We start from the raw sequence: 15,373 nt of genomic DNA, 5'->3' as shown, positions 1-15,373 counted from the left end.
ATTTCTACATTATATCACTAGGACGACTTTAAATCTTCCTTATAGTTTTCAACATGTGTTATAAGTTTGGCCTTCTGTTGGCGATTTTCATGCACGAAAATCATTATAATGGGAATATACTGTTGAATATCGAATCAGCTGCGACATGTAAACACCATAGATTTGTAAGATTCGAAAATTCACAACAAATTTGAATTAATCACGCTTATCAAACAACTTTATGGAAAGCTGTCCGTGTTGGTTTGGTTGTAGGAAAAGCTCGAGATAAGCGGCTGTTATAGAAGGATCTGTCGTGTTCTTGAGCCCCTATTCTGGGCGGTATATACGATACATGTTATTTAATGACGAGACGTCATCATTATATCTAAAAACAAAAGGAACAACTTTGTTACGACTTTGTGACCTGTTTTGATAAGTTCTCTGGTAAATTTAGCCTCGTAGGAAAACAAAAGCATGTCAACCAACAGAGGGCGCCTTTAATTCCTATAGGTATACCATAAGAAATGCTATCACTAAACTCGACATTTCCATGACGTACGCTCCGATGTACTTAGTTCATAATCATATACTTGACCTCAGTTCACCTTTCTTGGAAAAAAACCTCTTATAACAAAGGAATGAATACGTTCGTTTAGTTTAGAATAGGATATCTTAGTGCACAGAGTAGAGAAGTCATATGGTCTTATAGAAACACTGGTGTATAGAATAGGGTGTGGAAGACTGATCAAGAGCCTTTTGGAGGTTTTTCCTGAGCTGACATAATAAAATCACACCGGAATGACTTCATATTGTATAGGTGGGGTTTCATTCGTCAGGAATCAAGCCCATACAGAAAATATAACAATGTAACTGGGGAATATAAAGTTATTGAACGCCTTATCTGCAGGCACAATAACATACCTCTCATGTAAATTTTGAAGTATGGATTTAACATCAGGATCGAGGAAAGCTGACCCGTGTTTTGGATTTTAATTTGCCAATTCATTTAAGAATAAATGACGGGATATACGGTATTTCTGCTTTGCGAGATAGTGGAATTTTAACCTGCAACAAACTTCTGCTATAAAATATTTCTGATGTTAATAACATTCCCTTACTTGCAAACTCCACTTTCATACGTTGGTGAGACGTTAGAGGATCGCGGCCATGTTTATGGACAGCTGAGGTTTTAAAACCTGACTTGTGTCAAATCATTCATTATTTTATGATGTCTAGTTTCTACTGAAGCACCAGGAACTGCATTTACTGCATCCACTTAAGGTTTTCGTAACACATGGAGGACGCAAATATAACGTAGTGATGAACACCTGATAGTGTCTGTAAAGTATCCATTTTTAACGTGATAGTATATCCGCTAGCTTCATTGTAAGTCCGTGGCTATGACAACGTCTGATTTGAGGAGTGAATAAAGCCGTAATGTTAATGTTATTGTATCCAGGACTTAACAAATGTCCTACAAAGCAGTGCCAAGCAGTATTATAGTGTTTCTCACGTTTTCTACATTACGGTGTTTGATCAGTGAAGGCTCATTTTTATATGTCATTTCCCCCCAAAATACGGACACTCATTAACCCTACAGAATGTTCCGGGAGGTTGAAATGTTGATATTAATATTCATTATCTCCACGATCACTGCTGAACGCTGACTATTCTGTTTATCTTAGCGTGTTTTGACCATACTGTGTCATTACTGAGGGAAATACATAAACACAATGTAAATGTATGTCGAAAAAATATGGTTGTGATAACCAGTGACCTATATGTTTGAATGACGTCATAACGGTTTGTTTAGAATTCGTGACGCTGATATATCAGGGTCTAATCATCTCCATAATCAGAAATAGATAAGAATGACCTTTGACCTTTTCGTCGATAACGACAGTCGTTTTAAGCCAATATGGCGTGTCTTGGAGAAGAAACAACGAAGTATTCAGGTACTATAAAAAGTTGCATGTTCTCCTCAAGCGCCCTTTTTTAATGATAACATGTTTGTGCTCGCGTGTGTACAGTTGTGTTTCCAGTTTGGAGTTCTTTGTAGCTGATACATGAATGAAGTTAGAGGCAATGATACCTCGTTATGACTGACATTGATAAAGATATCTGATAGTTCTAAACTATTTTTATTCTTGGTGTTTTATTTTCGTTAATTTCAAGGATTATCACCAATACATCAGTCAGTGAGGTAAACAATGATATATGTTTTTTTAGTAAACATACTTTATTCATAACTATATACATCAGCTAGCGTGAAAACCAGTAAGGTAACCTTCTTCATTTGAAATATATTTTCAGGGTGTAATTGGTCGTTTGTGATATTTTTCTGATTAACTTTTGTTTCTTTTCTGCTTCTCTTTCACAATCGTATTCAGTTAATTGTGGTGTTTGATAAAAAATATACAAATATATGATACACAATATTTTTTTCACATTTTAAATGGTACTATATGTTTCCTATTACTGAGTTCCGGAGAAGCTTTGGCCCTTTTCGTCCTTGAAGCAGGAGGGCGAATTTAAGAATGAGGTGAACATTATAACATAATCTTGAGAGAGAAAAGCACGAGGTAATAAGGCGAAAAAGAGCTTGCCGAGAGTTAGACGGTTGGGAATCTTCCCTGAGGGTAGAGATTTCTTTGTCCAACCCCCTCAATAGAGAAAAGTCCTCTTTCAACCCTTATGTCCACCATTCTAGAAATATATGAATATCGAAACAAATAGATTTGTCTTTTGATATGCTTACCTATTTAGGACGACAATCGGGCAAATAACGACTTTTATTTTATTTTAACGTTTTTGCAATCTAAATTATGCATAGACAATCGTAATGATAACTTGTTGTTATACAACTAGAAATCAAAGATGATTAGTTCTGTCTTACAATAATATTAATCTTATCTTAAAATGCCAGTATCAACCAGTCACGTCTCGAATTCACAATTTCCGGTTTAACACGTGTTTATGTTCTGTGAATGCAGGCTGTCTTACCCCGGCGAGATAGAGATATCATACCCTCACCGGAAGTGTGGATAATTCTGTTCGATGGGGTAGAAAACATACGTGAGACTAGAATATATAGCAAATAAAATATAGTAAGTAGAATGTAGTTATTATAATGACAAGATTACTGAGAACTGATTACATAAATAATACGTCAAAGTTATCGGGCATTATACCCAGTAACAAATAACCCGGATGACGAAGGTCTAGAAACACTACATCTTTTGTCTCTAATTTACAGGTCGAATGCTGGTTGTTTGGTTCCTTGTTATATATGTCTATACCGTCAATGCTGGTACGTACACATAGACAAACAATGTGATGTTGTTGTGTTTACACTTCAAGTTAGTTAATAGGCATTTACTGCTATCTCCTTTGTGTAATTACTGTCTATCGACGTAAACATTTAAATACTTGTAGAGGTATATCTGCTTTAACATTTCATCATTCTTGTTTTGCTTTATTATTTTATAAAACTATTGAACATATGTGAATAGGTATTATTTAAAGTATTTACTACAAAATTTTAAATACCATCATATTTCATTAAAATATTCTGGATATTCATCACATCATTTACGAATTATATACAAGACTGTTACATAAAAAAGGGTTAAATATTCTATAGTTTGCCTCTTTGTATCATGTATATCACACTAGGACTGGCACCGTTACTGCATTATGATTAAGATCTATGCTAGAGTAAAACTGAAGTAAGCGAAAATAGTCTCATTTATATTTACATTTATAATGTTATGGATTTAGCTTACTCAAATTGAAAGCATCTTGTCCTGTTTGTTCATTTTCAAATTGTTACTCCTGATATGATCATGAATTCGGTTGCTTACTAATGTTATTACAATTTTATTTGTCTTATAAGTAATTCCACATGTAATGATTGGTCTGTTTTACGAATATGATCACGTGATCTTTAATCTGATACATTTATATGATTTTATTATATACTTTGTACACAACAAAGAGTGATTTCCATTTCCTATGTCAACAGCACTTGGTCCGTTGTGTTACGAATGTGATCACATGCCACACCAGAGAGACTGTGGAAAGGTCGTACGCTGTGGAAGTCATGAGGTAAACAGGTCTTCATACAACACTGAATGATATCCTTAAATCAGTAAATATTATATCGTGGAAACATTTCAGTAATTCTAGTCACATAACACCGTATGTACTGAATTAAAATATTTCTGGTGGACAGGTCATAATAAAATAAACCTACAGACTTGTCTGTTGTTGTCATGGTTTCATATTCTTCTACAATTGTCACCGATATTTTGACAATTGATTTTGGCCAATTTGAATTTTCTGCAGTAGGCATATTTAAAGTCAGAATCATATTGAGACAGATTTAAACAAATACAAAATAATAAGTAGTCAGCTGTACACAACAGTGCAATGTCATGCATCTTTAATATATCAAACTAATAAGTAGTCAGCTGTACACAACAGTACAATGTCATGCATCTTTAATATATCAAAATAATAACCAGTCAGCTGTACACAACAGTACAATGTCATGCATCTTATCAAAATGATATATATCTTCGTTTATAAGAGGTTTTCTTCTGAAATTTATTTCTTGTGTCTTCTCAGATTATTTGTTACACAATATTTTGACGATCTTTAATAAAGACAATGAAAATACTTTATAAAATGCCATTGAACTTGTGGGGAGGCTTTCGCAAGCTAAAATAACATAGAACACACATAATGATGTTTCCTAACTGTATTTGCCTGTTGTAGAGTTGTTATGGAATGAAGTATGTCACCACAGACTCGATCGTATTCTTCAGGTCCGGGTGTAAGGATACCGGGGTGAGTACAATTAACATCTGATAACTAGAATAATATTCTTTCTAGCGATACAATGTACTTCAGAATACAAAGCCATTTATTTTTGTTTGCGTTTTAGTTTTACATGGTAAAGAGTGCATATCATATCGAATGTTTAGAAATACTCATCACAATTCACACAGGTTTTTAAAAAATAAGGGAGTTTCCCGGTTTCATTAGCGATGAAAGAGAATGATACCGGGTATTCCAGAAGAGTACGCAAAGCATCTTCTGCTTCATCGACGACACCTGCTGTGTACATCTTAGTCAATTCAAGTAGGAAACCTGTTGATAGAAATACAGACATACCACAACACTTTAGGATAAAGAAAATAAAAACAAGATACTGATTGCTTATTAACCCAAGTGCTTACGGATGATTCCTTACACAAGTTATCCCCCCCCCCCCCAAAAAAAAAAAAAAAAAAAAACGAAAGAAATCCGAACTCAAGTATCAAATTAAAGTTTCAAATGGAAATAAAAACAAATGTATATGTTCATTCTGAAATAAAACAGACAAGCTGCACAATACTGGAATTTCCATAGGAAAAGGTGATTTGCATGATGTAAGATATTTCCAATGTAAATAAAAACTAATGGATATTTTCATACTGAAATGTAGCAAACAAGCTGCATAATACACTATATAAAAAGGGGAAACAATCACTCATATAATGTGCAGCACATGATAAGTGTTATACATGTATAGTGTGTGATAAACATCGTACAATTAGTGAACGTAATGTAAAAAGGCATCCTTCATACGCGCTGTGGTAGGACATGGTGAGGATCATGTGTGTCTAACATAATATCTAATAGAAGTTGTTTAGTTTTATTACTAATAACGGGAAACTTGAAAGATTTTATCATAAAGATTAAAGTTGAAAGAGAAATAATTTTTTAGTAATGAATTAAGACGTGTTCAATGGGAAAGTAAGATACCACGATAGATCTTCTGCTCCAGTACAAAACTGGTTGAAAAGCAAAACGTGAAATCAATGGAAAAGTGACTCCAGCATTATGTTCATTTGCTATAAGGTGATATGTATTACAATACAATTACAATAACGACATATCTTCATCAATTCATGATTTGATTGGAAAATTTACATGACAATTCAGAATTAAGTTGAAAAAATACATAACTTTATTTTATTAATTTCTTTATGATTATTTATTCTGTAGTTATGCGGTGTGGGGAAACGTGACGACCGGACTCTTTGTAGCCAGTGTTGTACTGGAGACTTCTGTAACATACAGACATGTGATCAGCAAATCAGTGAGTAATCTATACTTACCAGGCTAAGTCAGTATTTAATCTATACTTACCACAGCAAGTCAGTAAGTCAATAAGTAATCTGTACTTACCAGGACAAGTCAGTAAGTAATCTGTACTTACCATGGCAATCCCGTCTTTTAATACAAAATGTGTTTGAATAATTCAACCTAATAAGAAAAATTATACACGTGGATTTCCGCCGACAAGTAAATATAATTCTACATTTTGTTTTAATTTCAGCACTTCAACATAGATGCTTCGCCTGTGAATTCGTGTTAAATCCAACCGACTGTGATTTGTCTAAACAGTGTGATGTGGACGAGGTACAGTACCTTGTGTATGATATTTAAGTCTTTAACGTTAATAAGTGAATGTTCATACTTTGACCTGACATTGGTGTTAGATGGTACTGAACAGGTATCATTGTTAATGTAATTATCAATCAATGTAGAAATAGGTTTCTAAAAGTTTTAAACTAATCTGAAATCTATTTCTTAAATGGACATTTTCATTTTCCTTTCAAACTTCCTGATATCCATACTTTAGTGTAGTAAAACATCACTATGGAACTTTATGTATATTATTCAATATATTATTTTAATATTTAATCACTTATATTGCGCATACTAAATCTATATCGTATGATGTTGCTCACATGTGTACACGCCTATTTGTACTGAGGGTATATCTACTATGTAATGTAAACTCGTTATTCTATTCAAATGTGACAACCCGTATCTAGGGTTTCAATCTAGACTTACTTGACTTTTGCACAAGAGTTCTCAAATTAATTCTAAACGTTTCAAATAGTCAATTGCGGTTTTCCTACCTCATTTTCCTGATTTCCATACTTAGGACTCTTGCAGCATCAGTGATTGTTGCATAGAATATTATAGAATTATTATAGTATTATGTAGTTAGATATTATTTGGTGGGCATTTAATGTGTATTGTATGATGTTGCGTTCTAGTGGGTTTTTATATATACAGTTTTATATGTAATTAGACTTCCTTAATTATTTACAGATTTGCTACACAGAGGAAGTATACAACGTTAATTTAGAAAAACGATTTCGTTTGGGATGTGCACAAATCTCGGTAAGAATTTCCTCCTTAAACAAGACAAATTATATTGGTTTATCATTGATCAATTATCATCTGTCATTGATTTAACGATTTTAATGTTCTACAAAAAGAATAAATAAATAAATAAAAAATCCCTCAAGCTCAAAAATATTGAAGGATTAAGGAAATACACTTTAACTTGATGAGCATTGAATTAACAAAACTATATCTATGTCATCACAGACCAATACAATGATTTCAGAGATGTAGATCCCCGCCTGTCCTCGCCGTCGGTAAACGTGGTGAAGACGTATCATCCAGACAGACTCGGGTCAGTTCGCTACCATTGACAACATCTTACTGTGCAAAATGCTGTTCAGGAGAAAACTGCAATCGAGACCTGTGTGATGGAAGTAAGTAAGATAATAATATGTGGGGAGATATCAGGGTGTATCTGACTTTTATAAACAGGATATTTTTATCATACTCGTATGCATAGTGTAAAAAGCACAACCAAGAGTACTTAACAGGTAGGAGAACAAATTCCATTAATAACTATTATCTCCTAGAGAAATGATAGTACAAGTCAGTTGAATAGAAAATATTAATACAAGCTTGTGTGCTGAGGATAAATGTTTATTACCTACAACAATCATTTTGTCTGATTCTTAACCATGAAAGTAATTGCTATTCCTAATCTAACTAAATCTACAGACCCCTCAGATCCTCCCAACCAACAAATAGACCACGTATAGCAAATAACTTGATTGAATGAACAGGGAAATAATTGCAGGAACCCTGAATAATATTTTTAAAAAACTGCGATTTTTCCTCGATATTTTTGATAATGAGGTATGATTTGGTTTAATTTTATTCGTCTTGGGACGATATGGAAAGTTTTGAACATCATTTGGTGCTGTACAATATTTTTTAATTGGAATTCAAGACATTTCCGGAACATTGGATCTTGTTATTATACTTATACTCCATTTTAAATGTCTTCGTATAGATCGATCTTTTCTTTCGTATTTTTTCTCGTTGAATATATCTTAAAGTCTGAGTATCTGTTTGTCTGCTCCTGTTGAAAACTCGTGTTAAGCAAGCCTACCTATTTGACAGCTGACTCTGGCACTGACCTGATCGTCCCGCCAGCACTCCTTCTGTGTTTTGACTACGATGAAGACGGCTGTCGTGATCTTATTGGTGATGACGCCGCCCCCTGTTCTGACAAAAAGATTAAGAACATGCTGTGCCCTCGGACGTGTGGAACATGTAGTGAGTAAGATTTCATACAAAAATTGGTAATGAACTTATTACCGTAAGAGTAGATATTTTGCAAATTATATGTTTTCTATTAGCATTAATGTTGATGAACACAATCAAGATAATTGGGAGAAATAGAGTCCATCAAAGCAACAAATATGAGTAATAGTGAATCAGAAACATTACAACAAGATATAAACGTTAGCAGTATGTAAAAATAATGGTCACTCAACTGCGTTGGCTAACACTTTCTCTACTAAAATACGACAAATAAACCACAATGTCTTTTTCTGATAATAAACCTCTTTCAATGGGAAAAGAGCAAACGTGAATCAGTCCGTTATATTAAAAATGACATGTGGTTTAAACTACGCCGATAATATCAATGAACAAATTTAGTCCTCGATTTGACAAAAAGAAACTTAAGAAATGTCATTAAGATTTTTACATCTATTAGAATATTGGATTCTGGATGTCATACCATTCGTGTTTAGCATTTCGGCAAAGTGCCCTAGAAGATGGTGCAAATTTGTTTAAAGGTGTTTGTATTGAGAATTTGTATCTGACCGACTATGTGTTGTTACAGCAGGAGGCAGCCCAAGCATCAATGTTGGATCTACCGGTAAGTGTGTGTTACTATATGATAAAAATAAAGCCAGAATAATATGTCTTTATGTAGTCTACATGTAGGCTTTATACAAGATATATAAGCAAGTGTAATACAACATACTCCACTATATCACTCGTTCTTTTCCTACAACAAAAGCAACAGTTTTATCTTTGACTAACCTGTCTGATAAACATACCGCTGATTCCCTTTTTCTAGATAGCAATATTCATGTTGTTTCCTCAACACACGATGTTTACATTTCACAGTCGATTCAATATTAAAATATTTTCCAAAAATCACGATTTCTTAAATATTTAAATAGCGGGTATAGCTACCACGCTTCTGGTAAGTATCCTTGTGCTCGTTTTCTGATACCATTGATCAAACTCCGATTCTGGTTCTGAGGAAACCTCTGTCACTTCCGAATAAATGCTGCCCGTGACTCACCGATTTTGGATCCGATGTATTAACTTTTTTCCGAGATTGTCCTAGACATGCTAAGATGGATTTATGTCTGGTAACATCGTTGGTCACGGAAGTGTCTCTATCTATCCTTGTTGCCATTCATTAGGTTAGGCAGATGGTAAATGTGCAACAACTAAAGGTCGAAGGATCTGATCACGATACTTCTGACCAACTAAATTTCCACCAGGACATACATGCAAAACTTACAGTTTAAAAAAAATCATCCCCAAATAGTAACACCTCCGCTTTTGTGGCCAGAAATGAATCGCAAGTCCGTGATTCCGATGACATACCGTTTTGTTCTCCAAACATAGATCCGTCTGCTGGCGAAAGTGGAAAGCGGCTTTCATTAGACCAGTAGACTCCTCGCAAAGACCTAACATTTCATGTACGGTGGTCAGAGGTTCCTCACCGTCCTGCTTATTTGTGCCTTTCTGTCAGCAGAGGAGGTTTTGCTGGTTGGCAAGAGCGAAATCGTCTGCTGTTTTTTGACGCTCCGCCGGCCAAAGCGAACACTGATGTTCCACTGCCTTAAGGAGGCATTGTTGAATGAGCATGACATTGCCTTTGTACACAAAGTATTTCTGCTCTCTGCAATGCCCAGTTTGGTTCAGATGCTGATTTACACGAGAAATATCAGAATGGCCGTCCTTTTAACGTACAGCTACTTTCCTGTATAGCTTGTCATCCTCTACCATTCTAGAGAATTTCCATCTTTCAGCATTTGTCAATGTACAATAATACACATAGAAACACTGCTTTCTGTGTCAAAGCAAACTTCCGTCTTGGCGTAGCCCAGTTTGATCTGCTCTCTGCAAAACCAACAAATAATTCGATAAGGTTTATTTTCACAAAAGAAAAAATCAATATTGCTATGATACAGTCTTACTGAATTAATGGTGTATACATAATTAATGTGACATTTTGGATTTCAAGCAATGAAATATTTTCATAGAAAAATAACATACATATATCTAAAGGAGATAACCAAAACAATGTCTCTAGTACATATATATGGATATAACTATATCTGTTGCAGTGGTACCGACAGGATCTGGGACATTGCCGCCACCTGGTAAGGTAGAAAGTGTGTTATATACAAGTTGTTTTTGTTTTGCCGTTTGCAATTTCTATTTTTTTCTTTTTTTTAATCTTTTTATATACGGATATTCACTAAAACAACGAATAACGTACAGAATACAAGTCTAAAGTGGTGTGATAAGAAGCATAGTTGTTGGTATTGGTTTTGGTGAGACAATTTGCAGAATATCAGGCCTAATGATACGAGGCAGATACATGGATACTTTTTCATACTTTCATATTGCCAATTTTGCAAACGTCTCGGTAAAAAATGTATCCCGGCATTCAACCGATGGTGACTGGTGGCTGATTAAAAATGAAAGCAAATACGATAAGAACATTTGTAAATATATATACTGTACCTACCTTTTGGAAGATAACGACTGTATTATTTAGAGTGGAGGTGGTAACAAATGTCCACACATACACTACACACAAGATGCTTCCCACAAGCTTATTTAAAAATTATGTTGACAGTTTAATCATTCATTTTCTTTTCTGTTTTCCTCAGTCGTCTCAGGCAATTTAGGCCTTTAGGATGACTGACTAGAAGAAATCATCTGTATTTTTTCCGCTCTATCTAATTCTAATTGTCTCATTGGGAAGCATTCCATTCCCTTATCGATATTAGGTTGGAGGTGTTTAATGCACATTTGACATGACAGTTGTCGTCTATGTAAGAGAAAACGCTTAGTATTTCAGAAAACCTGGTCCTATTCATCCCGTACTTTTCAGGGGTATTTTGTAAGCCTTTCATTTGTTGACATGTTGGTATTTTCTTGGTTTTTGTTGTGAAAAGTTCTATTTGCTGGAGAGTCTTTTGTAAAATGCCTTTGCTGTGTTTGACCGGATTATTCCTTTTGTTCCTTTTCGGGATCGTTACAAACATCACTGTAGTCTATATGAATTGTTTCGTAGTCCTTGTTTCATACTTATTAACTTCAGTATTCACTTACATCGTTACCGACCGAACTAACTTTCCATCAAGCAATATAATTTGTTGGTATGATAATGACCTTTCCTTTGATAGAAGCTAATGTTCCTGCTTCTACAACATTGATATTGCAATTCATTTTCTATGGCTTGTCGCCAATATCACAATTCACATGAAAGCAGTCAACAGCTGAAAGATAACCCTACAACACAGACGTTTCAAGAGATGTATACTCACTATGGAGAAGTTTAATGGTTACATGTGTGTTGGACAGTCGTGTTATTGTATATAGTTTCTGTATTGAACGTGACATTACTTACCTAGATATACCAGCGTTGGCATTGTCTGTTTCGTCGATGAAGCCGAAGCGTCTTGTACTTGTGAGAGGACATTTTTTATCACATTTGCACTCGTTTTGTAATTTTTTTTAATTTTTTTTTTTTTTTTTTTTTTTTGTAATTCAAGATTGTTTTTCTGCAGTTCTTCAATTCTGCATTATTGAAAGTCAATACATGTAAAATGACATTCTTATAAACAATCCCGCTAGCTTACACATATACCAATAATGTATGCTGTCCAGTCTCCCTTCTTCTCTGTGGTTGTCCAGGAGTTCCACTTCCGATGTTGTTTACCATTCCTGGCTTGTTTCTTGGCGAGGAATGAAATGTCGTCACACTTTCTTAAGCGGAAATTGCGAACAAAATGACATTTGATTTTTCATGGAATTTCACATGACTGATTAGAAGACTCTTTTTTTCGTTGAAGTCTTTGGGTCAGTTAAGTATTATTTATGTTGTGTCTAAGACATTACCACACCAAGCTGATGAAGCGACTCACTATTGCTCATATTTAGACATACGTATATTCTGCATGACTCAATTTTTGCTTTATTGTTTATATCACAATTTACAATCATGTAAATGTATTTTATTTTTAAATCAGGATACCGACAACACTACAGTGTATATAACAGAGTGAAGTATATTAGCGACGTGATATTACAGCATTACATGTGTTTGTTTTATATATTTAATATAATTGTATAATTGTGTAAACTATATGGGGTTGTGTTATGACGCCGCTGACCTTTATGTTATTATACTGTGTAGGATCATGTTATGACGCCGCTGACCGCTATGTTATTATACTGTGTAGGATCATGTTATGACGCCGCTGACCGCTATGTTATTATACTGTGTAGGATCGTGTTATGACGCCGCTGACCGCTATGTTATTATACTGTGTAGGATCGTGTTATGACGACGGTGATCGTTGTGCCATTGATGCCCCCACTACAACATTAATATGCAGTGTACAGCCACAGCTTTGTAAGAAGACATGTGGAATATGTAATGGAGGTAAGTATTTTTGTGTGTTTTTATCTTCCCACCATCAAAGGAGGGTCATTTTTTTCAGAGTTATTGCCCTTGAAGTTAAAAAAGTGTTTAATTTCTTACCTGGACTAGTTTTTGTTGATTAACTCTGTATAAACTGCTGAAACTTGAAATGTTTGAAAATGTTTCTTCAATGAATTCCTCCCTCTGTACCTAGGGGCCCATAAAAAGCATGAGAGACATTAAGGTTGATTGATGACACTATGATATTAGATTTATTTTAAATTAACGATCGTTAAATTAGCGCATTGTCTTTTTGTTGTACGTGTAATGTTAAATAATTTTAAGATATTTTGCAAGTAATCAGCTACACACATCATGATATTGTGTCTTCTGCAGAAATGTTAACGTTATCTTCTGAACTTCAACTATGTGCAGTTGAAAATAAATTGTTTCCTATCAGATATTGTGGCTAATTTCTATATGTCCTTCGTTACTGGATATTTTTGCAATCTTTTGAAATATTTAACAAGTACGTGACATTATTTAACACTGGTATAGAAAGCGGCGTTTCGTTCTTCATTAGAAATAACTACTGTGACCGTTTAACGACTTGGTATGTTCAAGGAAAGATTTCATGACTTCGGTATGATCCAAAATTACCCCTGCTGACCCCAATATGACCCCTAATGACCCCTAATGACCCCTACTGACCTCGATGTCAACTTGGCATATGATAATAAGAAAGGGGATGATCTTAGTGTGTTTTGATATGGCGGTATATCCACTTTGCTCTCGGTTAGTTTGCGATAGTATAATACAGATATACCGTGCAAAACACACCAAAACATTGTCCTCTTTAAAGAAACATAAACTCATAAGTTTTTGATTATTTCTCCAGGATCTACACCACAACCAGGTAATGTGACATTTAATATATTCCGTTACGTGTTAATAATTTACATCTAACCTATTGCACAGGATACTGTCATTTAATTTTTATTTTTATTATATATATATTTGCATGTCAATAGGTTTATTTAAATCACTCAATCGCACTAGCTACAGCCAAATGTATCGTATGACCATATATGGTGTTATTTTATATATTTCACATCACAATGAAATATATCAATTAGATAGAAGTTTGTTTATGTAATCATCATTATCTAAATATGAATATTTTTATCCTCAGCTACCACCCCAAAACCAGGTAAAGTTTATAACCTTCTTATAATTAGTTTTTTCATAGATTGCCGATTGTAAAAAAAACTTACGGAGAGGTTTTGTTTTTCGTCTTACAAAATCTGACGGAAAAAAAACCGATATAGTAATTACTGTGTTTACCGTTTTGCGTTCTTCACAAATCATCATTCTTTCTGTTGAAATACAACACCATAGGTCATTTACCATTCTAAAAGCACTTCGTATCTTACTTTCAACTCACGAATTATTTCATATCATTTTAATGATTTTAAATTGAAATGATTTTAATAATCAGAATATCATGATATATGATGACACTTCTGATGGTGGTTGGATTGCATGTACATGTACATTTTATGTAAAGAGGCGATTGAGACCTTTTTTCAACTGATATCGTGTATAACGTGTTACTGCATGCTGTTTGGTGTCATTGTTATGATAAAACTCAATCTTGAATGATCTGGAAGCAGTTTGTGACTTGATCGTTTTTAAATATAAAAATCTAAATCTTAAAATCATACAACCAAGCAAGATTTTGGAATTGAATAGTAACGGCCTCAATTAATTTCCAGTTCTTTAACCTTAGTTTACTTATACACCATATTCCTACACATTGTTTACCTATACAATGCGTTAACTTTATACATTCTGTTTACTTGTTCACTATGTATAAATAGCTCCGGTCTGTAATGATCCCATCACCACGTGTCAGTGTAAGTACCTGGACGAGCAGCTCCATATCTGTGACGATCGGGATAGAGACGTAAAGATGTTCTGCTGTTACTACTGCAACAAAAAGCAAAACATGTACACCTGTCCTAACAGCACGTGTGATGCTATTGAACAACAAGAGTTTGACAGGTATTTATACTTGTTTAACAGGTGGTTTACAGTTATTTATAGATCTGTTATGTAACAAGAACTGGAGTATACTTATTTGACATGTTTTTGGAAATTATTTAATGACTGTTTATTTAAAGCTACATGTACTTTATCAATAAACTTTGTAACTTTATCAATGAACTACATTGCTTTATAAACTATTGAATTGTATCATTGAACTACATGTACCTGTCTTTGTTTATTTTATCAATAAACTACATAACTTTATAAACTTCGTTATTGTATCAATGAACTAAATATACTTTGTTTATAAACTTCATTATTTGATCGATAAACTTCAATACTTTATCAATAAAATTTAATACATCAATAAACTACAATATTTATTATTCCAGAATCCAGAAGCTTGGCATCAGTATCACTTGCCACAGTGAAATCCATACTTAG

General features: G+C 34.1%; 1 protein-coding gene across 1 annotated transcript; it reads left to right on the top strand.

Moving 5' to 3' along the window:
- Positions 1–1,897: 1,897 nt before the first annotated feature.
- LOC132553235 (uncharacterized) lies at positions 1,898–15,373 on the top strand. Its single transcript, XM_060217464.1, has 13 exons — positions 1,898–1,934; positions 4,004–4,086; positions 4,759–4,830; positions 6,034–6,127; positions 6,368–6,450; positions 7,153–7,224; positions 7,454–7,604; positions 8,311–8,466; positions 9,041–9,076; positions 12,791–12,901; positions 13,779–13,796; positions 14,761–14,944; positions 15,322–15,373. The coding sequence occupies exons 1-13, from the start codon at positions 1,898–1,900 to the stop codon at positions 15,371–15,373; spliced, it is 1,149 nt and encodes a 382-aa protein (XP_060073447.1).

This window comes from Ylistrum balloti, unplaced genomic scaffold (assembly GCF_031769215.1).
Source record: "Ylistrum balloti isolate Yb309-2 unplaced genomic scaffold, AGI_CSIRO_Ybal_v1 Utg370312, whole genome shotgun sequence".
NCBI classification, from domain to species: domain Eukaryota; kingdom Metazoa; phylum Mollusca; class Bivalvia; order Pectinida; family Pectinidae; genus Ylistrum; species Ylistrum balloti.
This window is presented reverse-complemented; position numbering and strand designations above follow the sequence as displayed.

Coding starts and splice junctions, on each gene's coding strand:
- LOC132553235 (XM_060217464.1), top strand. CDS start 1,898: ATGGCGTGTCTTGGAGAAGAAACAACGAAGTATTCAG. Junction 7,605..8,310: donor TCGAGACCTGTGTGATGGAA/GTAAGTAAGATA, acceptor CCTATTTGACAG/CTGACTCTGGCACTGACCTG. Junction 9,077..12,790: donor CATCAATGTTGGATCTACCG/GTAAGTGTGTGT, acceptor TATACTGTGTAG/GATCGTGTTATGACGACGGT.